The sequence below is a fragment of the Falco naumanni genome, chromosome 18 (genome assembly GCF_017639655.2).
Source record: "Falco naumanni isolate bFalNau1 chromosome 18, bFalNau1.pat, whole genome shotgun sequence".
Taxonomy (NCBI): domain Eukaryota; kingdom Metazoa; phylum Chordata; class Aves; order Falconiformes; family Falconidae; genus Falco; species Falco naumanni.
In genome coordinates, this window is record NC_054071.1 from 4,224,266 (window position 1) to 4,249,974 (window position 25,709).

General features: G+C 69.2%; 3 protein-coding genes across 4 annotated transcripts; 1 reads left to right on the top strand and 2 right to left on the bottom strand.

Moving 5' to 3' along the window:
- Positions 1-238: 238 nt before the first annotated feature.
- On the bottom strand, positions 239-5,277 carry GRB7 (growth factor receptor bound protein 7). The gene is made up of 14 exons (XM_040617377.1): positions 5,123-5,277; positions 4,832-4,973; positions 4,577-4,733; positions 4,377-4,498; positions 4,212-4,286; positions 3,196-3,333; positions 3,012-3,122; positions 2,782-2,880; positions 2,087-2,167; positions 1,901-2,017; positions 1,761-1,821; positions 1,562-1,649; positions 1,089-1,182; positions 239-1,001 (listed from the first exon to the last, which is right to left on the bottom strand). Exons 1-14 carry the CDS (start codon positions 5,272-5,274, stop codon positions 855-857), a joined length of 1,584 nt encoding a protein of 527 aa, XP_040473311.1. The 5' UTR covers positions 5,275-5,277; the 3' UTR covers positions 239-854.
- A 4,759-nt stretch (positions 5,278-10,036) lies between these two features.
- On the top strand, positions 10,037-12,974 carry MIEN1 (migration and invasion enhancer 1). 2 transcript variants are annotated; one of them, XR_005831373.1, is made up of 5 exons: positions 10,037-10,154; positions 10,805-10,902; positions 11,358-11,434; positions 11,870-12,084; positions 12,864-12,974. XR_005831373.1 is itself a non-coding variant. In XM_040617425.1 (4 exons), exons 1-4 carry the CDS (start codon positions 10,066-10,068, stop codon positions 11,951-11,953), a joined length of 348 nt encoding a protein of 115 aa, XP_040473359.1. In that variant the 5' UTR covers positions 10,037-10,065; the 3' UTR covers positions 11,954-12,725. The 2 variants fall into 2 exon arrangements, 1 of the variants encoding a protein (XP_040473359.1); XM_040617425.1 differs by lacking the exon at positions 12,864-12,974 and having other exon boundaries at positions 11,870-12,725.
- A 50-nt stretch (positions 12,975-13,024) lies between these two features.
- On the bottom strand, positions 13,025-24,781 carry ERBB2 (erb-b2 receptor tyrosine kinase 2). The gene is made up of 27 exons (XM_040617420.1): positions 24,598-24,781; positions 22,012-22,163; positions 21,745-21,931; positions 20,594-20,731; positions 20,412-20,480; positions 19,904-20,016; positions 18,989-19,130; positions 18,795-18,911; positions 18,501-18,627; positions 18,339-18,412; positions 18,167-18,257; positions 17,876-18,075; positions 17,031-17,163; positions 16,835-16,925; positions 16,589-16,749; positions 16,455-16,502; positions 16,189-16,327; positions 15,975-16,097; positions 15,794-15,892; positions 15,522-15,707; positions 15,276-15,431; positions 15,095-15,170; positions 14,858-15,004; positions 14,669-14,766; positions 14,423-14,593; positions 14,024-14,297; positions 13,025-13,941 (listed from the first exon to the last, which is right to left on the bottom strand). Exons 1-27 carry the CDS (start codon positions 24,665-24,667, stop codon positions 13,598-13,600), a joined length of 3,726 nt encoding a protein of 1,241 aa, XP_040473354.1. The 5' UTR covers positions 24,668-24,781; the 3' UTR covers positions 13,025-13,597.
- Between the last annotated feature and the right edge of the window lie 928 nt (positions 24,782-25,709).

Sequence of the window (25,709 nt, forward strand, 5' to 3'; positions counted from 1 at the left end):
TGGGCTGCGCCAAGCCATGCCATATTGGCAGTGCCGGGTTGCGCCAAGCCACACCAGTGGTGCTGGGCTGCGCCAAGCCATGCCAGTGGTGCTGGGCTGTGCCACGCCGTACCATATTGGCAGTGCCGGGCTGTGCCAAACCTTGCCAGTGGTGCTGGGCTGAACCCAGCCATGCCATGCCGGTGGTGCTGGGCTGTGCCAAACCATGCCAGTGGTGCTGGGCTGAACCCAGCCATGCCATACTGGCAGTGCTGGGCTGTGCCAAACCATGCCAGTGGTGCTGGGCTGAACCCAGCCATGCCATACTGGCAGTGCTGGGCTGTGCCAAACCATGCCAGTGGTGCTGGGCTGAACCCAGCCATGCCATGCCGGTGGTGCTGGGCTGTGCCAAACCATGCCAGTGGTGCTGGGCTGAACCCAGCCATGCCATATTGGCAGTGCCGGGCTGTGCCAAACCATGCCAGTGGTGCTGGGCTGAACCCAGCCATGCCATATTGGCAGTGCTGGGCTGTGCCAAACCATGCCAGTGGTGCTGGGCTGAACCCAGCCATGCCATGCCGGTGGTGCTGGGCTGTGCCAAACCATGCCAGTGGTGCTGGGCTGAACCCAGCCATGCCATATTGGCAGTGCCGGGCTGTGCCAAACCATGCCAGTGGTGCTGGGCTGAACCCAGCCATGCCATACTGGCAGTGCCGGGCTGTGCCAAACCATGCCAGTGGTGCTGGGCTGAACCCAGCCATGCCACATTGGCAGTGCCGGGCTGTGCCAAACCATGCCAGTGGTGCTGGGCTGAACCCAGCCATGCCATGCCGGTGGTGCCGGGCTGAACCAGGCGGTGCCATGCCGGCCGTGACTCAGAGAGCCACGCAGGTGCAGTAGTGCCGCAGCTTGCACGGCAGGATGCCGCGGTTGATCTGGTGAAACTCCACGAGCTGGATGAGGTCGGCGAAGCGGGTCTGCCCATCGTCCATGGTGAAGTAGAGCCGACCCTCCTCCTCGCTCTGCCGGGGGGACCCGTGTGAGGACCCCCTGCCCCCAGCACACGCCGGCAGCCCCCAGCCCCGGCCGGCCCCCCCCCCAGCACTCACCGGCAGGATGAGATAGTGTTTGACCCTCTGCAGGTGGCACAGGGACAGGACGAAGCCCTTGGGGTTGCGCTGGCTCTCCCGCACCAGGAAGACGCTGCCAGTCCCGGGAGGGGGTGTCACTGCTCGCCCCAGGCCCCGTCTTGTCACCCCTGGGGTCCTAGGTGGCCCCCCCAAGCCCTGGGGCACTGTACCCCCTGGGAGCCCCAGGGACCTGTTGTCGTCCCCTGCAGACCCCAAGCTCCTGAGTCCCTGGGGGCTGCAGATCCCCTACAAACCCTGGAGGGGTCCCAGCCCCCTCTGCCATCCCATGCCCCCCCCCCCCCCTCCCCACCAAGGCTCCCCCCCATCCACGCAGGCATCCTGCATCACCCCATGCAAAACTTTATAACCTCGGGGGTCATGTACCCCCCAGGGGTCCCATGCCCCCCCATGCACCCCAGCGACCCTGACAGCCCCCCCCCAGGGTCCCATACCCATCCACCAAGCCCTGACGGCCGATGAGCTGCTGGGTGTCCTCCCGGGAGATGCGCCCGTGGAACCAGGGCTGGGTGCGGTGGATGGCTGCGGGGATATGGGTGTCAGGCTCGGGGGGGACCCCCAGCCAAGGCAGGGACCCCCCCTCAGCACAACTCAGATCTGCCAGTTGGGACCCCAGGGGTGGGCACCGCTCACCGGCGCTGAGCGGGGAGCTCTGGCAGGCTGCTGGCAGGCTGTACCGGTGCGTCGTCTTCTTCTGGCCGTGCAAAGCAAGGAGCAGGAGTCAGAGGGGGTCTCAGGGACCCCCCCTCTCACACCCCTGCACCCCAACTCACCCTCCAGGCCTGTGCCTCCTCCAGTGCCACCGTCAGCACCTCGCTGGGGTTCTCGATCACCCGTCCCGTGCACCCCGAGAAGTCCATGGCCACCAGCGCGTTGTCCGAGACGCTTCGCTGCAGGGGAGCGGGGGGTGACCGTGGGGGTCCCCATGGGGTGGGGGCTGTGGCAGGGGCAGCACTCACCAGAGGTGTGGGGCCAATCCAGGGGGGCTGGCTCAGCCGTGCTTGCGCTTGCTGGTAGTTGCGGTAGAGCTGCATGCCATACTGGGGGGAGCAGCCCCATGAGTTGGGGGGGTCCCATGGGACCTCCACCCCACAGCAGGGTTGGGGAGCACCCACCTGGCGTGGGGGCGGGGACCTCCACGTGCACCCAGTGTGGGAATGGGGACCCCCACATCTACCCAGTGTGGGGATGGGGACACCCATCCTGCATCTTTGCTAGCACAGGGATGGGGACTTCCCCCCAGCATCCCCCTGCATCCTTCTGCATCCCTTCAGCATCCCCCCACATCCCTCCAGCACCCCCTGGACTCTCCCACATCCCCCCAGCATCCCTCCAGCATCCACCTGCATCCCCCTGCATCTCCCCACATCCCTCCAGCATCCCCCTGCATACCTCCACATGCCCCTGCATCCCCCCAGCATCCTCGCCATTCCTCCAGGATCCCTCACAACCCCCCACATCCCCACACATCTCTCCAGCATCCCCCTGCATCCCTCCAGCATCCCCCAGCATCCCTCCAGCATCTCCCTGCATCTTCCAGCATCCCTCCAGCATCTCCCCGCATCCCTCCAGCATCCCTCCAAGTATCCCCCCAGCAATCCCCCACATCCCCCTGGCATGGAGCCAGTGATCCCTCAGTGGGGCCAGGGCTCACCTTGAAGAGGCGGAAAGCTGCCATCCAGCAGCTCCGGCTCTGCTCATCCTCGCTGCAGAGCAGCTTCAGGCCCTTCACGCCGCTCCGCACCTTGGAGGGCTGCGGGGAGAAGCTGGAGCCATCATGGGACAGCCCCAGCCGGCTCTCGAGGGGCAGAGACCCCCTCGGCAGGGGAAAGCACGTGGAAGGACTGGGACCCCCAGCCACCAGCCAGGCAGGGACATCCCCACCTTGATGCAGAAGCCAAACTCAGTGGGCGTCCCGTAGTGCTTCTTGCCCTGCGTCACGTAGTAGATGTTGGACTCTGTGAGGTCGGCGAAGTACTGGAGATGCCGGGGGTCCTGGGGTGGGTTAAGGGGTGTCAGAGCCAGCCCCACCACAGCCCCCCCAAGCTGTGCTCCCACCCGTGCCCACCTTGGAGGTGCCTTTGGTGGAGTAGTAAAGCCCCGAGCGGCGCAGGGAGAAGTAGAAACGCTTCCAGACCTTGCGCCCAGCCTCCCGCAGCTGCAGGAAGCCCTGGACCTCGGGGCAGCTCCCGGAGTTGAGGAAGTTCTGGGGGAAGATGAGGGCTGAGGGGCACGGCGGGGTCCCCATGGCACAGCAGGGTCCCCATGGCACAGCGCGGTCCCCACGGCACAGCAGGGTCCCCATGGCACAGCGGGGTCCCCACGGCACAGCGAGGTCCCCATGGCACAGCAGGGTCCCCACGGCACAGCAGGATCCCCACGGCACAGCGGGGTCCCCATGGCACAGCGCGGTCCCCACGGCACAGCAGGGTCCCCATGGCACAGCAGGGTCCCCATGGCACGGCAGAGTCCCCATGGCACGGCGGGGTCCCCACAGCACGGCGAGGTCCCCATGGCACAGCAGGGTTCCCACGGCACAGCAAGGTCCCCATGGCACGGCGGGGTCCCCACGGCACAGCAGGGTTCCCACGGCACAGCGAGGTCCCCACGGCACAGCGGGGTCCCCATGGCACAGCGGGGTCCCCATGGCACGGCGGGGTCCCCACGGCACAGCGAGGTCCCCACGGCACAGCAGGGTCCCCATGGCACAGCGGGGTCCCCATGGCACAGCGGGGTCCCCACGGCACGGCGGGGTCCCCACGGCACAGCGAGGTCCCCATGGCACAGCAGGGTCCCCATGGCACAGCAGGGTCCCCATGGCACAGCGGGGTCCCCATGGCACGGCGGGGTCCCCACGGCACGGTGCGGTCCCCACGGCACAGCGAGGTCCCCATGGCACAGCAGGGTTCCCATGGCACGGCAGGGTCCCCACGGCACAGCGGGGTCCCCATGGCACGGCGGGGTCCCCATGGCACGACGCGGTCCCCACGGCACGGCGCGGTCCCCACGGCACGGCGGGGTCCCCATGGCACAGTGGGGTCCCCATGGCACAGCAGGTTGCCCCCGGCATGGTGGGGCACATACCTGGATGAGCTCAGAGTGCGCCATGCTCTTATTTGCCTCCAGGCAGCTGGACACCATCACCTCGGGGAAGAAGGACTGCTGGGGGGACAGGGGGGTCAGGGGACACCCACAGGGTACTCAGGGGACACCCGTGTCCCCACGGGCTCTGCTCTGGTGGCCACCTACCGCGTTGCTCTTGAAGAGCTCGTACTTGGCGAAGTTCTTGCGGAAAACAAAGCGGCTGTCGGCACCCGGGGGCCAGGAGCTCTGCACCTCCACCACCGACTCGTGGTCCTCCAGGCACCGCTCTGCGGGGGGAGGGGGCTTAGCGGGGAGGGGGCGGTGGGGGGGGACAACCCTAGTGCCGCGTCGTGCCAGCGGCTCACCCAAAGCCAGGTGCTGGTGCAGCTCAACCAGGGCCCAGCTGTGGTCCTGCAGCGCCCGCGTCCTCCGCACCAGCGTCTCGCAGAGCTGCCGCGCCGTCGTCCCCGCCGACACCTCCAGCGAGCGGCACGCGCCGTCCTCGCCGAACACCTTCACCACCTGCCAGCAACGCGCCGGGGCAGGTGTCAGACCCCCCACCCCCCCCGCGGCGGGGCGAGACCCACGCCTCTCCCCGGCTCCCCGACCCCCTGACTCACGTGGGAGGTGCCTTCTCGGGGGGGTCCCTGCCCCAGGGCTGGGCTGCTGAGGATGGGCGAGTTGGAGGGGCTGCAGAGCTCGGGGAAGGGGTTGGGGATGCTGGGCAGCGACGAGGCGCGCGGCTCCTCCTCCAGCTGCCGGCTGCGGGCACAGAGGGGCTGAGCTCCCGCAGACCCCCGCACCGGCTCCTGCGCCCCCATCCCCATCCCTCTCCCCTCCTCCTCGATCTGCTGGACCCCCCCCTCCCCACCTCACCAGGAGACCCTCAGCCTCCAGACCCACCCACCCACCTGCTGCTGTGGATGAAGACGGGCTGGGAGCGTTTGACCTCTGGTGGCCCCTCGCCCCCATCCCACTCGCCAGGGACCCCCTCCTGCTCTGCGCTGCCTGGCCCGGGGGGGTCCTGGAGGCCGCTCCGCTGAGCCCCCCCCGTCCATGGCATCCATGGCATTATCTGTGGGGAGAGAACCGGGTCCTGCACCACACGAGGCTCCGGCTGCTCAGCCCCCGGGGCAGCAGGGTCGGGGGTCCGTGGCCACGTGTGAGCAGCCCCCAAGGGGACACCGCGCCCGGCTCTGGTGAGCCACGCTGCACCACCCCGCTGTGGGCAGCCGGTGCCGTGGCACCGTCAGGGGCTGCCCACCCTTGGCACCCACCCCGGGGGGGGTCAGAAAGCCCCTCGTGGTGCCCAGGGTTGGGGTGTCCCCAAGTGTGAGCCTGGGGGTGAGCACAGCCCTCTATGAGCCAACTGAGAATCCCCCGCAGCCTCCCAGCCCATGCGGGACCCTCACCAGTGCCCCCACAGCACCACTGAGAGCTTGGGGGCACCGGGAGGCACCGGCTGAGCGCGGCTGGGTCTGCTGGGGCTGAGCGGGGCTGAGCCAGACTGGGTGAGCTGGGCTGAACTGGGCTGAGCCAGACTGGGTGAGCTAGACTGAGCCGGGCTGAGCCAGACTGGGTGAACTGGGCTGAGCCAGACTGGGTGAGCTGGGCTGAACTGGGCTGAGCCGGGCTGAGCTGGGCTGAGCCAGACTGGGTGAGCTAGACTGAGCCGGGCTGAGCCAGACTGAGTGAACTGGGCTGAGCCAGACTGGGTGAGCTGGGCTGAACTGGGCTGAGCCGGGCTGATCCAGACTGGGTGAGCTGGACTGAACTGGGCTGAGCTGGGCTGATCCAGACTGAGTGACCTGGGCTGAGCTGGGCTGAGCTGGGCTGAGCCAGACTGGGCTGAGCTGGGCTGAGCCAGACTGGGTGAGCTGGGCTGAACTGGGCTGAGCTGGGCTGAGCTGGGCTGAGCTGCACCGGGCTGAGCTTTGCCGGGCTGAGCGATGCTGGGCTGAGCTGTGCCAAGCTGAGCCATGCCAGGCTGAGCCGTGCCGGGCTGAGCTGTGCCAAGCTGAGCCGTGCCAGGCTGAGCCGTGCCGGGCTGAGCTGTGCCAAGCTGAGCCGTGCCAGGCTGAGCCGTGGCGGGCCAGCACGGCGCCGGCGGGAGCAGGAAGCGGCGCATGGCGGCAGCCCAGCCCAGACACCTCCTCGGGTCCGGCCAAACCAGTTCTGGCGGCCGCTCCCAGCTCCACCTCACCACGCTGGCATCCCAGCCGGGGCGGCCGCGCCGGCAGGCCAGGGGCGAGGGAGCCGGCACCCACACCCGCCGTGGGAACTGCCGAGAACCCGCCCGCCGGCACGGCCCCCCCACGCAGCAGTGCCACCCGGCACCCCTGCCAGGCCACTGGTGTCATCATCCAGGCGGTGCCGCAGCCCTCGGAGGGTAGGGGGGCACCGGCCAGAGTGCCGGTTTTGGCCCCAAAAAGATTTGCAACCACGGCCCTGGGCCAGCCCTGCCGCGGCATGGCACAGCTCGGCATGGCACAGCTCGGCGTGGCACGGCACGGCTTGGCACAGCCGGTGCCACCGCCGGTCCCCTGGGCCAGGCAGGGTCAGGCACAGCCTGGCCATGGTGGTGTGGGGCCGGCTGGCACGTGGCACACGTAACACACGCGCGGCGCCCATGGCCGCGCCGGCGGCACTCGGTGGCTGCGGGCACGCGCACACTGCCGGGGCCGGGATGCTGCACGGGGCCGGGTTAATCATTCACCGCTGCCCGTCCCCATCCCTGTCCCTGTCCCCCGCCCCTGGGCCAGCTCAGGGTCCAAGTCCATGGCCCGGCAGGACCGATGCCATCACGCGGCTGCCACCACCATCCCCATCCCATCCTTGCCCCGCCACATCCCCAGCCCTGCCCCGGCCATCCCACCGGCACGGACCCTCTGCTCCATCCCGGCTCAGCTGGGGTCTCCCTGCTGGGTCAAGCCCTGGGGTGAGCCTGGGGACACAGGGGACAACTGGGGATCACGTGGGGTGATGCTGCCCATGGTGACACGCAGCGTCACCCCAAGCCATGCAGGGGACACTGGAGGGACTGATGGGGGATGTGACAGATGGGGATCCCGTGGGGTGCTGGGATGGTGGCACAGCCCTGCCACCAGACTGCCAGCCCATCACTGTGGCCTCAGGTCACCCCAGTGCCAGCCCTCTCCTGGTGGCCATGATGGGGCTCTGATGGGGTGGTGGTGATGGTGAGGGGACATGGGGTGTCCCTGGGGTCTGGGACAAACAGGGGGGGGACAGGGACTATGGGGCAAGGGGGCCAGGGCCACCAGGGTTATGGGGTGGGGGACCGGATGGTGTCAGGACTATAGGGCTGGGTCCCAGGGCCACCAGGGTTATGGAGTAGGGGGACCAGGGCCACCGGTTCTAGGGGACAGGGTCCCAGGGCCACCAACAGTAAGGGATGGGGTCTCAGGGCCAGCAGGACTGTGGGACAGGGGGACTGGGGGGTGTTGAGGCTACAGGGTGGGGTCCCAGGGCCACCAGGGCTATAGGGCAGAGGTCCCAAGGCCACCAGGGCTATGAGAAGGGTCCCAGAGCCACCAGGGTTACGGGATGGGGTCCCAGGGCCACCAGGATTAGAGGACAGGGTCCCAGGGCCACTAGGGCTATAGAATGAGATCCCAGGGCTACCAGGATTAGGGGACAGGGACCCAGGGCTCCCAGGGCTAAGGGATGGGGTCCCAGGGCCACCAGGATTAGGGGACAGGGTCTTGGGGCCACGAGGGTTATGGGGTAGGGTGCTAGTGCCACCAGAATTAGGGGACAGGGTCCCAGGGTCACCAGGGTGAAGGGACAGGGTCTCAGGGCCACCAGAGTTATAGGATGGGGTGCCAGGGCCACCAGAATTAGGGGACAGGGTCCCAGGGTCACCAGGGCTACAGGATGGGGTCCCAAGGCCACCAGGATTAGGGGACAGGGTCCCAGGGTCATCAGGGCTAAGGGGCAGGGTCCCAGGGCCACCAGCTGTGGGCAGGGGTCCCGGTGGGCGCTCAGGTGGTGGGACAGGGCTCCCCCAGCCAGGGGGCTGTGGGGTGGCGGCAGCGACAAGGCCGTGCCGGGGCAGCGGGGGAGGAGGAAGAGTTGGGAGGAAGGTGGGAGGGAAGAGGTGGGGGCGCAGTGGGGGACTGGGGTCACGCTGGTGGGATGAGACCAACATCTCAGCATGGCTAGTAGCCCCCACGGCATGGGGGACCCCCACCCCAGCCCCGCTCCTACCTGCAGGCGCCCGCCGTGTCCCGCCACCCTCCCGCCGGACCGGGGATTCCTGTTCTCTCCGGCTTTATCTACCTGCGCCAGCTCCCGCCCCCGCCTGACATCATGCCGCCCCAGGCCGGCGGCCCGGCACCCAGCGCCCCCATGCCACCCAGGGGTGCCCCCCCAGCCCCCCAGCCCCGGCATGAACCATCCAGCCTGGCCCTGTGCCAGCCCCGGGGGGGCTGAGCCCCCTGAACCCCCATCCTACGACCCCACGGTGGTGATGGGGAGTTTCCCACAATGCACTGGGGTGACCCCAGGAGCAGCACAGCCCTGGGAGGGGGGAGTGGGGGGGGACACAGCCGGGATGGGGGGGGAGGGGCACAGGGCCATGTGGCTGTTCTGGTGTACCCCAGGCTGTGGGGAGTTTGGGATGGGGCTCCCCGGGACCCACATGCAGGGGGCTGGAAGGGCCCCATGAGGTGGGGGGTCCAACAGGGTCAGCCCAGGGACTGGGGCAGGTGGGGACCCTGTGAGGTGGGGGGGTCCGTGGGGGTCTCATGCAGGTGGCAGGGTCCGCTGGGGTTTGGTGGGATGGGGGGTGCTCCTCAGGGGATCTGGGTTGGGGGGGGGTCATGGGGACAGAGGGTGGGATCCCTTGTGGGTGTCCCCCATAAGTGAGGTGGGTGCCCCCACGGAGGGTGTGGGGGTCCCCACGGGTGCTTGGGGACCTGTGGGGCCAGAGTCCCCAAGGTGACCCCATGGGGGGTCATAGGGTTCCCCACACAGAATGCTGGGGGTTCCATAGGGGTCACGGGGGCCCGTGGGTGGTCCCCTAGGGTGTGGGGCAGGGGGGACAAGGCCCTATAGGACTCCCACGGGGGTGGGGTGGGGGGATCAGGGGGGGTCCCACAAGGGGCACTGGGGGTCCTGGGGGTCTGCAGGGATCCCCATGGGACTAGAGAGCTCCTGCGGGGTCAGTGGGGGTGCCATGGGGGTCAATGGGGTCCCACAGGGGTCGGTAGGGGTCCCACAGGGGTCATTGGGGATCCTGCAGGGGGTCAGTGGGGGTCCCACGGGATCGGTGGGAGCCCCACAGGATGAGTGGGGGTCCTGTGGGAGTCACTGGGGGCCCCACGGGGGTCGGTGGGGGTTCGCGGGGCTCAGTGGGGCTCCTTGGGGGTCAGTGGGGGTCCTTGGGGGTCAGTGGGGGTCCATGGAGGTCAGTGGGTCCCGCAGGGGTCATGGGGGTCCCTCAGGGTTCAGTGGGGATCCCACGAGATTGGTGGGGTCCCGCGGGGGTCAGTGGGTGTCCCGCGGGGGTCAGTGGGGGTCCCACGAAATCGGGGGGTTATCCCGGGAGAGCGAAGGGGGGGGTCACGGGGCTCGGGGGGGGTCCCGCGGGGGTCGGTAGGGGTCCCACGTGCTCGGGGGGGTCCGTGGAGCTCGGGGGGGGTCCCAAGGGGGTCGGGGGGGGTCCCAAGGGGGTCGGGGGGGTCCGGGGGGTTCGGGAGCCGCTGTGCGTTCCTCCCGCCCGCAGGTGGCGCCCCCGCCCGCCCGCGGCAGCGAGGGGAGCGGCGCGCGGCCGGAAGCGCCGCGTCACGTGGCCGCACCCGGAAGCGGCGGGCGAACGGCGGGGCCGGCGGCGATGAGCGGCGGGGCCGAGGCGGCGGCAGCAGCCGGGGAAGGGGCCGGGGCTGGGGCCGAGCGGCGGGTCCGCATCGTGGTGGAGTACTGGTGAGCGCCGTCCCGGCCGCGGGGGGGGCGGGGGCACCCGGAGGGGGTGTGGGGGTGATGCGTGGGGGGGTCCTGGGCTGCCCGGGGCGGAAACTGGGAGAACTGGGGCAGGGCGTGGGGGGGCACTGGGGGAGGGTCAGGCCTGGGGGTGAAGGCGGGGCTGAGGAGGGGGGTATTGGGGGGCTCTATGGGGTGGGGGGGCTGGGGAGATAGTGGGTTGTGGGGTAATGGGATATGGTGTGGGGCACTGGGGGGTGGGTTCAGGCCTGGGGGTGAAGGTGGTGCTGAGGAGGGAGGGTACTGGGGGGCTCTGTGGGGTGGGGGGGCTGGGGAGAGCGTGAGTCGTGGGGTAATGGGATATGGGGGGGGCTGAGGGGCGTAGGGCGCTGGGGTAGTGTAAGAATTGGGGCGCTCGTGGGGGGTGCGTGGGGGTAGGAGGGTTTTGGGGGGGTCACAGATGGACTTCTGGGGATTTGGGGGTGTAGGAGAGCTGTTGGAGAGTGTGGGGGTACAGGCGGTAGGAGGGGAGGCAGGTGCTGGGGGCTCCTTAGTTGGGAGTGGGGTTGGGTGGGGGGTGCCTGGGTGAGGGGTGCTGCTGGGGGCTCCCCCCGCTTTGGGCCCGGCTCTCACCCGCTTCTCCCGGCCCCCAGCGAGCCCTGCGGCTTCGAGCCCACGTACCAGGAGCTGGCGAGCGCCGTCAAGGAGGAGTACCCCGACATCGAGATTGAGTCCAGGCTGGGGGGCACAGGTGGGGGCCTGCAGCTGCCAGCGCCATGCAGGGGTCACTGCTGGGGTGCGCTGCGGTGGGGGCGGCCCTCGCCTGGCCCCCGTGGGGTGCCAGGTGTCAGCCCTGCCTCGGAGGGGGGCTCAGCAGGTTTAAACCTTGTGGGGAGGCTGGCAGGGTTGTGCCCCAGTTGTCTGGGTGCTGCGTATCGCTCAGACCTCACCGGGGTCTTGTTGGGTGCAGAATGGAGCCCCCCCCCGAGCTCTCCAGGGGTGCACTGTGTGCTCTGTCAGCCCAGTCCCACCACTGGGGGTACGGTCTGGTAGGCTAAGGGGTACCACCGTGGTGTTTCTGTCTCCCAGATGCTTGTGTCGGGGTTTGGTGTGGTAGGAAAAGCTGCAGGGGGGGGGGGGGGGGGGGGTGGCAACACCGCCCAGGGCAGGAGCCTGGCTTATGGCTCGGCCCTGCGTGCTTTTAAGGTGCCTTTGAGATTGAGATCAACGGGCAGCTGGTCTTCTCCAAGCTGGAGAACGGAGGCTTTCCCTACGAAAAGGACGTGAGTACCCGGCCCCACAGGGTCCTCGTGTCAGCCAGGCTGCAGGGGGGGCGCAGGGGGGCTTGCTTTGGCAGTGAGCTCCCCTTGTGTGGGGGGGTGTCCCATGGTGTCTCTGCTTCATCACCCACCGGCTCTACCCAAGCTCTGGCAAAGCCTCACGATGCCGTCAGGTGTTGTTGCCCTTCCCGCCACCCTGCCGGGACCTGCTCTGGGTCCTGCTGTAGGATGCTGCGAGCCTGAGCCGCTCCTGCGGGGAACGAGGGGAACGTTTCTGGAGCTCCACAGCTCCAGGTTTGGGCCCTTGGCACTGACTGACCTCCACGTGTCCCCCAAAGTGTTCCCGAGCGCTGTGTGTGTGTGTCCCCAGTGCTCCCTCCCCCGCCAGACCTTGCAGCGAGGCCGGCCTGGAATGCGACCCCTCCCCTCTCTCTTCAGCTGATTGAAGCGATTCGCAGAGCGAGGAATGGGGAACCACTGGAGAAAATCACCAACAGCCGCCCCCCCTGCGTCATCCTGTAGCCCTGTGCCCTGCTGGCATCTCCCGGTGCCCGCGGTGTCCCCCTGCTTCGCTCCTCGCTGCCTTCGTTAGCTTCCTGTGAGAGCGGGGACGTCGGGGGAACACGAGAGCATAAGGAGCCTCAGCACTGGGGGTGAGAACTGGGATGGGCAGAGCTCTGGTACTGGTGTCACTGGGGGGGGCTGGTTTGGCCCATCCCTTTGGGTTGTGTCCCTGCCGTGCCTGACCTGCTGTGGGGGGTAGCTGCGGCGTGGGGCGCCTTTGCCTTCCCCCTTCCCCTGCGCTCACTTCCCCGCAGCGCAGGGGGCTCTCCTCTCCCCTCCCTCAGCTAGCGGGGATTTGGGGGACCCCCCTGAACACTACTCAGCCCTCGGGGGAAGCCAGGCCAGGCGTTGGAGGGGATTTTGCAGCTCCAAACCTCCCGGCAGGTTAATGCAGAGGAAAAACCACTTGCTGTAAACTTGAGCGTGATTTGTTAATGATTAAAGTCTCTCTTTGTCACTGTTTAAACCAGTGTGAGGGCAGCCGGGACCAGCTGCCCTGGCCGGGCATGGGAACCCCGGCTTGGCTGCATCCCCACGGCCAAGAAATTTATTTAATGGCCACAAACTTCCCCCACGTCCCCGTTCTCAGGCTTTCAGCTCTTGCTTTCCGCTTGTAATGACTCTGCCCTTCGCCACGGGGTGGCTGAGCCGGCGGAGGGGCCCCCTATTTATTCTATACTGTGTATAAACCCAATGGCCCGGTGCTAAATAAAGGACAAAGGAAAACGTGGCCCCTCGAGTGTCCCTCAAGAACGGGGGTGGGATACGGGCACCGAGGTGCAAACGCGGGGTTAGATCAGGTCCCGTCTCCTGCCTGCCCTGCCCTTGGTTGGTGGCCAGGTGGGATCGGGACTTTTTAACCCTCCAGGTAAGCGAGTCCTGCCCTTGGCTGCCTCCTCGGGGATGGCAGCTGAGCCAGGAGGGAAGGGACACGACGGTCCTCACGGGGAGGCAGAGCTGGCTGCCCGGCGACGGAGAAAGGGGAACCACACGGACAAGGAGAGTAGAAAACCAAAAAAAAAACCAATGTACAATTATCAAATATACATCTCGGTGCGATACAGTCGGCTTCAAAAGAATCCAGGAGGAGCCGGGACACGAGCCCGGTGTCCGCCTGCTCTCAGTGCAAGTCCGTGTGTCCTGGGGTGGCGGTGGCGGTGACGTTCACGGGATGAGCCGGACCAGGACAGCCCCGGCGAGGTGGCTGGTGGCGCAGGAGCCTTTGGGGTGACGGTGGCAGGCTGTCCTCCGGGCCACGCTGGGGCCGAGCTCCCGGGCTGCTCCCACTCGCAGTCTGAGCACCGGCCGGCTCGATGCAGCGTGCGTGTCACCCACCCCCCTGCCACTGCCCAGCTCTGGGGGGGGCCCAGAGCAGCAACTGGTACGAAGGGTGACCCCTCTCTGTCCCCACACTTGCTGCCACACTGTCCCACGGCATCCTGGGCTCTCCCAGCCCTCCATGGCCGGTGTCACCCCACGGCGCTAGCGTGGACGCCCCTGGGCGGAGGGGACAGCCGCCAGCCCCACATCCTGGCTCGCTGTGTGCTGTCCCCCCCCAAGCTGCCTTGGCAGAGTGAGGGGGGGTCTCTGTACGGCCCAGCCCTATACGGCCGCATCATCGGGGCCAGCCAGGCCGAGGTACTCGGGGTTCTCAGCCGTGGGCGTCGTGCCGGGGCCACCCTCGGGGCCACCAGCCTTGGGGGGGTCCTGGTTCCAGTAGTAGGGGTTGTCGAAGGCCTGGCTGAAGGTGCTGGGGACGGGTGGGCCGGGGGGTGCCAGGTACTCGGGGTTCTCCACGGCGTGGCCGAAGGGCCCCGGGAAGGGGTGCTTGGCTTCCTTGATGAGCCCGTTCTTCCCCTGGTGCCCCTTGGGCTTGTCCGGTGGGGACGGGGGTGCCCGGGGGTGCCGGGGTGGGGACCGCTGCTCCCCGGCCTGATTCACATACTCTGCAGGGGCGAGGGGTGCGTTAGGGGCGATGGGGTGGGCGGGCAGCCCCCTCCTGCGGGGTCCCACCCATGCCCTCCCTACCTGGCATGGTGGTGCAGGGGGCCGGGGCGGTGAAGCCCTCAGCATCCAGACCCTCGCTCTCCTCAGCCGCCAGCCCGGTGGGATCCTCGCTGTAGCGCGGCAGGGCGCCGGGCTCCTGCACCAACGCGCTCTGCGCGGCCGCCTTGGCCCCGGCATCCCCCTCCAGCACCTCCGGCACTGGGCCCTCCGGCCCCTCCACCAGGCCCTGGGGGGGGAAGGGGAAGGGGGCCAAGCCCTCCCCCTCCTCTGCGTCCACCGGGGTCTCCGCCGTGCTCTGGGTGCAGGGGAGGGCACGGGGTCACGCGCTGTCCCGGTGGCTGCAGCCTTGCCCTGGGCTGCCCCGGCACTGGGTCACCCCCCGACCCCCCACCTCTGCCTCCCCCTCCCCAGCCCCCCTACCCGCATGGAGGAGATGCGGCTGCGGTAGGTGGTGGAGGTCTCGGCGCTGAAGAAGCCGTGGTGAGGGACCAGGTACTCCTCGGCGTCCACCAGATCATCCATGTCCTCCTCCTCGAGCAGGGCGCGGTAGAAGGTGCTGTCGATGGAGCCGGGCAGCCCCGCCATGTCGTTCTGGGGGGGAGCGCAGCGGTCAGTGCCCGTGCCGGGGTGCTGGAGGGGGGACAGGACCCCCGGGGACCTGCGTACCTGAATGACCACGAAGCGCTGGGGGTCCCGGGCCATGCGGGAGAACTCGGTGACCAGCTCCCGAAACTTGGGCCGGCACTCGGAGTCGATCATCCAGCCTGGAGCAGAGCCAGGCACCGTCAGGGCCGGGAGCGAAGTGCCACCACGGTGTCCTGTCCCCGTGCCACGTCCTTGTCCCCCTCCCCGTACATTTCACCATGATCATGTAGACGTCGATGGTGCAGATGGGCGGCTGCGGCAGCCTCTCGCCCTTCTCCAGCAGGTCGGGGATCTCGCGAGCGGGGATCCCGTCGTAGGGCTTCGCTCCGAAGGTCATCAGCTCCCACACGGTGACACCTGGGGGGACGGGGGTCAGCAGTGCCCCAGGGTCCCCCCCTGTGCACCCTGCCTGGTGCTGAGCCCAGGGATGGGGCCGCCCCGACGTACCGTAGCTCCAGACATCGCTCTGGTGCGTGAAGCGCCGGCGCAGGATGGACTCCAGCGCCATCCACTTGATGGGGACCTGGGACAGAGGGAGGACGGAGAGGTGAGCAGGGTGGGGGGGGTGGGGCTGGCTGTCACCAAGGGGCACCATCCTGGTCCCCATCCCTCTGTCCCTGAGCCCCACCTTGCCACCATCAGCGTGGTACTCGGTCTCGTCGATGTCGAGCAGCCGGGCCAGCCCGAAGTCGGTGATCTTGACGTGGTTGGGGCTCTTGACCAGGACGTTGCGAGCGGCCAGATCCCGGTGCACCAGCCGCACCTCCTCCAGGTAACTCATCCCCTGGGCGGGGGGTGGGGGGCACGCATCAGGCTGGCCCTGGCCCTGCAGCCACAACCCCCCAGGTCCCCCCCAGTCCCCCCCAGGTCCTACCTTGGCGATCTGCACGCACCAGTTGAGCAGGTCCTGGGAGCCGATGCGGTCCTTGTTCTCCCGCACGTAGTCCAGGAGGCAGCCGTAGGGCATCAGCTGCGTCACCAGCTGCACCGTGGAGGTCAGGCAGATGCCCAGCAGCCGGGACACGTAGGGGCTGCCCACCCCCGCCATCACGTAGGCCTCCTGCCGGGGTTGGGGGGAGACGGTGTCAGGCTGAGCAGGGGTCGCTGCCGGCACCGCGCACCCACCGGCACCGCTGGCGCACTCACGTCCAGGATCTCCTTGTTGGCTTTGGGCGACGTGTTCTCCCGCAAGACCTTGATGGCCACCGGGATCTTCACGCTCTCCCCGTCGGGGATCCAGATGCCCTGAGGTAACGGGGGGGACGTGGGTGAGGGGGTGCAAAGCAGGGAAGGTCCCAGCCCTCCAGCGGTGCCCCCCACCCCTCACCTTGTAGACAGTGCCGAAAGCACCGGAGCCCAACACTTTCACTTTCTTGAGCTCCGTCTCCTTGAGGATCCGCATCTGAGCCTGGTTGGGGAGGGCTCCGCTGGGCGTCAGCGGCTCCACCAGCTGTGGGGCACAGACAGGTGAGGGGGGGGCTTGGGGGTCCATCCAGCTGCCCCCCCCCCTCCTCGAGAGCGGCCGGTCCCAGCGCCCCCACCTCGGTCTCCTGCAGCAGGCGCCGCATGGTGTGTTTCCGCTCCTGCTGCCGCCGGCGCTTGACGCAGATGACGGTGATGAGCAGGAGGACCACAACCAGCAGAGCCCCCACCACGCCGGCGATGATGGATGTCACCTGGCTGCGGGACAGGAGGTGACCAGGAGGGGGAAGATGGGGACAGGGTGGGGGTCCTGGCTGCAGGAGCACCCCCCACAAGCACCCAGGGGGGTGGGGGTCAGGGTGGCACGAGGCACCCACGCTCATACCTTGGCTTCTGGTCCATGGGACAGCCGTCCTCATCCCGGATCGTGCACCTGGGGACAGAGCGTGCAGCAGCCACCCCAGCCCCTTCGCCACCCCCTGCCCGTGCCCGGCTGGACGCCCCCCTCCCCCAACTCACGAGTGGGTGCAGTTGGTGGGGCAGAGCTGGCAGACACCATCTTCATCCGGGTACTTCCAGACGGGCACGAAGGAGGCGTCCGCCTTCACACCGCTGGGGCACCGCCGCACGCACTGCTGCGCATCCTTGTAGTGGGCGCACGCCACGCACTGGTCTGCCTCCTGCAAGGGGCGGGGGGGTGGGTTGAGGGATGCAGGCGTTGGGGGCCACCCCCCCACCCTGTCTGTGTGTCCCCCCCATCCTCACCGAGCCGAAGCAGGTCTCGGTGCCGTTCTGGGGCTGGCACTCGGGGTGGCACGGCAGGCAACGCGTCCCGTTGGCGTGCTCCCGGACGGCTCTGCGGGGCGAAGGGACCGTGGGGTGGGTGCAGGGATGGGGTCCAGGGCTCGCCGCAGTCCTGGGGTGGGGGTCTGCCCACCATCCCCAGGGGGTCACCACTCACCCGTCCAGGAGGTTGCAGGAGGCGACGCACTCCTGGCCGCGCAGGAACCGCTCGCAGGCGACACACTGGGTCGGGCCGGGGCCCCAGCAGTGCCCGTGGGCGCAGAGGTGGAAGCAGACCAGCCCCTCGCTCTCTGTGGGGGGTACTGTCAGCAACGGGGGGGGCACGGGTTCCCCCCAGCCCCATCCCCCATGGGTGCTGCTTACTGCACTGCTCGGGGGACACTGTGAGCAACTTCCAACTGAAATATTCTATTCTACACTTGACAGCATAACAACCCTAAATGTGCCATTTATTAACATATACATTCAAAGCTACTGAAAATACTCAGTATGAGCATTCTGAAACTGAGTGGATTAACAATCTTAATCACCAAGGGGTCAGCTCTGGAGACAAAGAGATCATCTAAGCACTATGTTCCCAATATACTAAGGATGGTTAGTGGGTAAAAAAAGTTTGTTTACAGATGAAATGGGTGGGGGGCCACCACTTCCCCCCATCCCCCATGGGTGCTGCTCACCACATGGCTTGGGGGACACTGTGAGCAATAGGGTGGGGGTCCACGGGTTCCCCAAGCCCTGTCCCCTACGGGTGCTGCTTACTGCGCTGCTCAGGGGGCACCGTGAGCAACAGGGGGGGGCATCCATGGGTTCCCCCCAGCCCTGACCCCCATGGGTGCTTCTTACCGCACTGTTCAGGGGCCACTGTGGGCAACAAGGGGGGGTCAATGGGTTCCCCCATCCCCTGTGGGTGCTGCATACTGCATGGCTCGGGGGGCACTGTGCGCAACAAGGGGGGGGCATCCATGGGTTCCCCCATCCCCAGCCCCCACGGGCGCTGCTTACCGCACTGCTCGGGGGGCTTGTTGTGGGTCTGGAAGAGGCGCTGGCGGGGGTTGCGGAAGATGCTGTCCCAGGGCACCTTCTGGAGGAAGCAGAGCTGGGGGTTGTGGTGGACGAGCACCATCCCGCTGCTGATCTCCTGCAGGGCACGGAGCCCCAGCGCCCGCACCGCCAGGTCCCGCAGCGTCAGTGAGTAGGCGCCGCTGCCGAGACACCGCTGGGTGAGCGTTGGACATCCCCCCCCCCCCCCCCCATGCGTGTGTCCCCCCGCCCCACGTCCCCATCCCCACTCACTTGTGCAGCACGCGGCCCCGGATGACCCGCAAGTTTTGGAAGACGCCCAGGTCCTGCAAGCTGGGTGGCCAAGCAGCGATGTAGAGGAAGCCTGCGGGGAGACGAGCGTCACCACCCTGTGTGTCCCCCCCGCACCCGAAGCCCCCAAGCCCCAGCTCCCCCTGGCTCTCACCCGTCAGCTCTTCCAGGCTCTCAAAGATCCGCAGCAGTTTGGGGTCCAGGGGCGGCGTGTTGGTGCTGGGGTCTCTGCCAGGGATGGGAGGGAGGTTGGGAGGGGTCCTGGCAGGGGTCCTGGCAGCTGCCTGCAGGCTTGGGGAGGGGGAGAGGCACTTACCCGGCGAAGGTCTCGGGCAGGAAGGCCAGGCTGCCGAAGATCTTGGTGCAGCCGGCGAAGTGCTGGATGTTGGAGGCGTTCACAGCACGGACGCCCTTGAGAAAATCCACTCCCAGCCCGTAGCACACTGCGGGGGGGGGGGGGGGGCCCAGCAGGGCTGGGGTGCTCTGCCAGGACCCCCACTCCCCCCAGAATGCTCACTGCAGTCCACGAAGGGACCCCGCGAGGGCATAGCCCCCACGCACCCCTGGGGTCCCCAGAGCCCCCTCCCCAGGCACAGGGGGGGCTACTCACCCTCCGGGCAGGGCTTGCTGCACTTCTCACACTTCTGGACGTTGTTGACGGTGACCTCCTGGCTGTTCTGGGGGCACACAAGGGTGCAGGACCCCACCTCCGTGGCGAGGTAGTTATCTAAGGGGAGCAGAGGGGGGGGTCAGGGCCACTGTAGCTCGGCACCAGACCCCCCCCCTTGGTGGCGTGGCGCTCACAGGGACACTGGCTGACGCAGCTGGCACCAAAGGTGTAGCGCCCGTCGCGGTTGGGCACCGACTCGAAGGTGTCTGAGTTGTAGATGACGAGGGGGGGACAGTGCAGCTCACAGATCCCACTCCGGTTGAAGTTCAGGCATGCCTGGGGAGGGGGGGGGCGGGAAATGGCTGGTGTGAGACCCCAGCATCTCCCCCCAGCCTGGGGATGCCCCCTGTGCCCTGTCCCGGTCCCCTGTGCCCCCCAAGCAGTTGGAGTGGCAGCGCACTGCTGGTGTGAGACCCCAGCATCCCCCTCCCCCCCCCCCAGCCTGGGGATGCCCCCCATGCCCCATCCTGGTCCCCTGTGCCCCATCCCCGTGCACACCAGGCAGTCAAAGGAACAGTGCACTGCTGGTGTGAGACCCCAGCATCCCCCCCCCCCCCCAGCCTGGGGATGCCCCCCGTGCCCCATCCCGGTCCCCCGTGCCCCATCCCCGTGCGCACCAGGCAGTCGGAGTGGCAGCACACTGCTGGTGTGAGACCCCAGCATCCCCCCCCAGCCTGGGGATGCCCCCTGTGCCCCATCCCGGTCCCCCGTGCCCCATCCCCGTGCGCACCAGGCAGTCGGAGTGGCAGCACACTGCTGGTGTGAGACCCCAGCATCCCCCCCCAGCCTGGGGATGCCCCCTGTGCCCCATCCCGGTCCCCCGTGCCCCATCCCCGTGCGCACCAGGCAGTCGGAGTGGCAGCACACTGCTGGTGTGAGACCCCAGCATCCCCCCCCAGCCTGGGGATGCCCCCTGTGCCCCATCCCCGTGCGCACCAGGCAGTCGGAGTGGCAGCACACTGCTGGTGTGAGACCCCAGCATCCCCCCCCAGCCTGGGGATGCCCCCTGTGCCCCATCCCGGTCCCCCGTGCCCCATCCCCATGCGCACCAGGCAGTCGGAGTGCTTGGGGCCAGTGCAGCCGGCAGCGCACTGCTCGTGGCAGCAGTCCGTCGGCTTCGTGCCCTTGCAGCGTGGGCAGCCGTGGCAGATGCTGTTGGTCACTGGTAGGGAAAGTGAGGGACGTGGTGGGGACAGGACCCCCCCCTCTGGGGATGCGAGGGTCCCCAGGATGAGGAGCTGGGGGGGTAGCTGGGTTCCCAGGGCAGGGATCTTGGGGAGGTCCCTGTGGTAGGGATTTGGGTGCCAATGGGGGGACAGTGATCTGTGGGGATCCCCAGGGCAGCGATTTTAGGGGTCAATGGGACAGGGGTTTGGGGGGGGCAAGCGAAAGGTCCAGGGGGTCTCTGAGGTCAGGATTTAGGTGTTATATAGGGGTCAGTGAGGCAGGGACAGGTGGAGGGAGGGGGCTCCCCAGGGGTTTTGGAGGGGCCCACAGGTCAGGGGCTTTGGGAGGTCCCTGGGAGGGGGGCAGAGGTGGGCAGGGGTCTCTACTCACGTGTCTGGCAGTCCTGTGGCCCCTCGCCCCAGCAGTGCCCCTCAGCACACAACGCCCGGCAGTCAGGACCTGCGCCAGGGGAAGACGTGAGCAGGGGATGTCGTGGGGGCTTGTGACCCCCGGCCCCCCTCCCTGGGTACCACAGCCCCCCCCCCACCCCCAGCCAGGGTGCCGGTGCTCACAGCTGCGGCTGCGGGTGGTTTCCACCCAGGTCTCGCCACGGAGCTCGTTGTGTCGGTGGAAAATGTCAGACCACAGGATGGTCTCCTGGAAGCAGAGCTGGGGGTTCCTCTCAATGCGCACCCCTCCCTTCAGGATCTCTGCGTGGGGACAGGCGGGGGGGTCAGTGTGGGGAGGGGGGGGGTCCTGCAGACCCGTGAGGACTCCCAGACTGGGACAAGGACCTGCAGCCCTATGGGGACACTCAGCCTTAGATGGGGACCTGCCACTCCACGGGGATGCCCAGCCCTAGATGGGGACACCCAGCCTCGTGGGGACACCCAACCCTAGATGGGGACCTGCCACCTCATGGGGACACACCACCTAGATGTGGACCTGGAGCCCCATCAAGACATCCTGTCCTGGAGAGGGACCAGCCACCCCACCCCACAGGGATGCCCAGCCCTAGATGGGGACACCCAGCCCTAGACGGGGACCTGGTGCCCCACAGGGACATCCCATCCCAGCCAGGGACCTGGAGCCCCATGGGGACACCCAGTCCTAGATGGAGACCTGCCACCCCATGGGGACACCCAGCCCTAGATGGAGACCTGCCACCCCACGGGGACATCCAGCCCCATGGGGACACCCAGCCCTAGACGGGGACCTGCCACCCCACGGGGACACCCAGCCCTAGATGGGGACCTGCCACCCCATGGGGACACCCAGCCCTAGATGGAGACCTGCCACCCCACGGGGACACCCAGCCCTAGTTGGAGACCTGCCACCCCAGAGGGACACCCAGCCCCAGAGGGACACCCAGCCCCATAGGGACACCCGGCCCTAGAGGAGGACCTGCCACCCCATGGGGACACCCAGGACCTGCCACCCCACAGGGACACCCAGCCCCATAGGGACACCCAGCCCTAGAGGGGGACCTGCCACCCCAGAGGGACACCCAGGACCTGCCACCCCACGGGGACACCCAGCCCTAGATGGAGACCTGCCACCCCAGAGGGACCCCCAGCCTCAGATGGGGACTTGGAGCCCCACAAGGACCCCCAGCCCCAGGCAGGGCCAGCAGCCCCGTGCACCCTCCCAGCCCCAGGAGCAGCACCCACAGCCCCAAGCCCCCCCGTGCCAGCAGCGACCACCCCGGTGAGGGGTCCCCGACCTGTGAGGTGCCGCATGCCGAGCTGGCGCAGCCCCGGCGTGCCGGCAGGGCCGGCGTTGCCCATCACAGCCAGGGCATAACGCTCCTGGAAGAGCTGCGTCCCTCGGATGATGCGCAGGCTCTGCAGCTCCAGCCCGCTCACTTGGTTCTCCGCGATCAGCACGTAGCCCTGCACCTCCTTGATGTCCTGAGGTGGGGGGACAGGGGTGAGGGGACAGCCGGACCCCCACCATCCCCCCCCCCCGGGGTGTTCCCCACCCTAGGCACCTTGAGGAAGGCGGTGTCGGCATCGGGGGGCAGGTAGGTGAGCTCCAGGTTGCCCTGCACCACCTGGCAGCCCTGGTAGAGGTGCCGCAGGGTCTCGTAGTGGCTCTCGGGGCTGGAGGGACGCAGCAGCTTCATGTCGGTGCCGGTGCAGACTGCGGGGACGGAGCGGGAGCTCAGCGGGTGCCATCGCCCAGCCCGTCCTCGTCCCCGCGGGACACCGAGCTGGCGACAGCACCGCGGGTCCCACGGGAGCAGTTTATCTCCGGGGCTGCTCCCAACAGCTTCCGATGGGCTTCCTGCACCGCTCGCCCGGCTGCCGCCCCGGCACACGGCAGAGCTGCTCCCGCCTTGGCACCCAGCCCCGCGCGAGGGACAGCCGGGGGACGACGTCGCCCCGTGCCCACAGTGGGCGTCGGGTGCTGCTGGGGGCCAGGCTGGGACCCACGGAGCCGGCTGTGCCGTGCCGGGGGGCTGTGCCGTGCCGGGGGCCGGCGTGGGAGCCGCGGGCAGGAATGCTCTGCCCACGCCGGCGGGGGGGCCACACTCAGACAAGACCCGATTGTTGAGCGGCGACGGCTGCCGGGGCCCGGCCAGCCCCATCCCATGGGGGGCCACGGACCATCCCCGGGGCATCGGGGCGGGTGCAGGGTGGGGGGCGCGGCAGCCTGCGCCCTGAGCCCTGGGCCGGGCGGGTGAGTCACGGTGGCGGGTGGCACGGGGCCCCCGGCCGCCCGCTCCCGGCAGGAACCGCCTTTTCAGGTCGGGCGTGTTTGGGGAGCAGCGGTGACGCAGGGCTGGCGGGCACGGCCCAGCCCTGGCGCGCCCGCGGCCCCCGGCGCCCCGCCGGGATGAACCCCCTCCCCCCAGCCCCCAGCCCAGCACTGAGCCTCCCACCGCCCCGGCACAGCAGCGACCCCGGTGCCACCAGCCCTGAGCCACCGCCGTCCCCTCCCCAGGCACAGGGGTATGGAGGCGCACGGGGGGTCGGGCAGCCGTGCCGGGGGGCAGGGGGCTGGTGTCCCGGTCCCCGGCCGTGCCGCCGCTGAGTGACAGCCCCTGGTGTGGCAGCTGCCTGCGCGGCCTCATGGCCGGGGGACCAGGCTGGCAGCCGCCTCCGCTGCCGGCTGCGGGGCCGCCGAGCAAGGGGGAGCCCCCAGGGAGGGGAAAGCCCCCCAAATCTGGGGTCCGGCCCCCACCCAACCGCCGTGGCCTTGGCTGCGCGGTGGCAGGTCCCCCCCAGGAGGGAACCGTGCCGTCGCGGCAGGCGGCCAAAGCTCAAGGTCTGCCCTCCGCCTGCCTCGCGGCGCGGGCAGGGGGTGCCGGGGGCTTTCCCAGGGCGAAGGGCAGGCGGGACGGGCGAGCCTGGTGGCATCCCAGCTCCATCCCGTGGGCTTCGGCCCTGCCTGCTCCTCCAGTTCCCCAGCCGGGCGCCGGGAAGGGCAGTCGATGATCCATCACCCTGCCCGGCTGGCTCCGGTGGCAGTGCCGCCGCGGATTGCCCCGTCTGCCCATGGGCAGCCACCGAGGAATCCGGCACGGCAAAGCCCACCGGCCTTGTGCCCACATCCCGAGCGGGGGCTGCCGGGCATCCCCTCCCAGCCAGCACATGGCTCCGGCCACAGGGATGGGGACGAGGGACACACCGGTGTGTCCCCAGCCCGCAGCCGGGGGCTCCCCGGCACAGAGCCACGCCAGCCATGGGGTGCCGGGAGCAGGGGGCACCCAGCAGGTCCCCACGACCCTGCACTGACTCAGCCCCACCGGGAAGTCGCTTCCCAAATCCCCCCAAGTGCCGGAGCTGCCCCCCAAGTGCCGGGGCTGCACGGAGGCAGGCGCGGAGCACGCAGCGGGGTCAGACCTTGCCGGTGACTTTTGGGGCTCCTGATAGCCAGCTTGGGGCCACCAGCCCTGTCCCTGTCCCCTGCCAGCCCTGTCCTCGTGCCTGGGGACAGGCAGGGCTCGTGGCCAGGCTGCTCCCGCTCCCTCCCGGCCGCTCTCCCGGGCTGGGCAGGGTGCGGCACGTCGAGAATGTGGATGGGAGCGACGGGGACGCACCCACCCACCCACCCACCCGCTCCGTGGGGCGCCGCGCCTGCCCCAGCACCCCGAAACCTCCCCGTGCCTCCACGGAGGTTCCCCCCACCCCGGGAACTGGGGTGCCCCCCCCCCCCCGGGTGGTACCGGAGCCCTGGCAGCAGATGCAGCCGGGGGGGTCCCCGCTAGGGGTGGCACCGGGTCCCCCAAACTGTCTCCCGGGGCTCGTCTAGCTCAGGGGGACCGGAGCCCCAGTCCGCCCCAGCGCCTCCCAGTCCAGCCCCGTCCAGCCTCTACGGGCCATCGCGGCGGGGAGAGCCGGGGGGGGGGGGGGGGGAGGGGGGGGAGCGAGGGGTCACCGGACAGGGGAGGGCCTTGGGGGGGGGTCCCATCACTTCCACCCGAGCAGCCCCGGGCACGCCGCAGCCCGCTGCCCACCCCCCGGTCCCGTGGAAAACTTTGCGCAAAGTCCCGCCGCGGGGACGCTCCCGCGGCCCGGTGTCCCCCCGCGGCCCGGTGCCCCCCCCCTCCCCCCGGTCGGGTCGGACCCACCTTCGGAGGCGGCGGGGCGGAGGGCGGCGAGCAGCAGCCCGGCGCAGAGGCAGCCCCCGGCCGGGATCATGGTGCTCAGCGCGGGCCGCGGCCCATGGCCCCGCCGGCCGCTCCGGGAAAGTTTGCGGGGAGGACGGAGCCGCCGCCTCCCGCCGCTCCCGGGCTCCGCCTCCGCGCTCCCGGCCCCGGCCCCGGGCGAGGGCGCGCCGGCTCCCTGCGCGCTCCCGCCGCGGCCCCCCCCCTCGCGCGCTCCCGCCATCCCGCTCCCCCCCCCCCCGCGCGCGCGCTCCCGCCATCCCGGTCTCCCACTCCCCCTGCGCGCTCCCGCCACCCCGCGCGCTCCCGCCGCGCCCCCCCCCCCCCAAGCGCTCCCGCCACCCCTCTCCCACCCCCTGCGCGCTCCCGCCGCCCCCGCGCGCTTACACCCCCCCCCCCCCCTTCACCCCAGGGTCCTGCTCCGGCCCCCGGGGCTGCGCCGGCTGCAGGGGGGTGCGGAGGCTTCGCCGGGGGGTGGTCCCCGGGGGGGGGACACAAAGCTCGGCCCTGGCCCCCCACTGTCACCGTGCGGGGCACCGGGGTGGTGACACCGCTGCCGGGTTTGGGGATGGGGGGGACGGGCAGGGCTGGTGGTTCTGGGGTACGGGGACAATCCTGGGGTACAGGGACAGTCCCATGGTGCAAGGACAGTCCTGGGGCACAGGGACAACACTCCTGGGGTGCAGGGACAATCCTGAGGCAGAGGGATGGAGGGACAATCCTGGGGTACAGGGACAATCTTGGGGTACAGGGACAGTCGCGGGGCACAGGGACAATCCCGTGGGACAAGGGCAGAGGGTCAGTTCTGGGGTACAGGGACAGTCCTGGGGCAGAGGGGCGGAGGGACAATCTGGGGGGTACAGGGACAGTCCTGGGGCAGAGGGGCGGAGGGACAATCTGGGGGTACAGGGACAGTCTCACAATACAAGGACAATCCTGGGGTACAGGGACACAGGGACAGCCCTGGGGTACAGGGATAGTGGGACAGATCAGAAGTATGGGGACAACCTTGGGGTACAGGGACAGTCCTGGGGCTGAGGGATGAAGGGACAATCCGGGAGTACGGGGACAGTCCC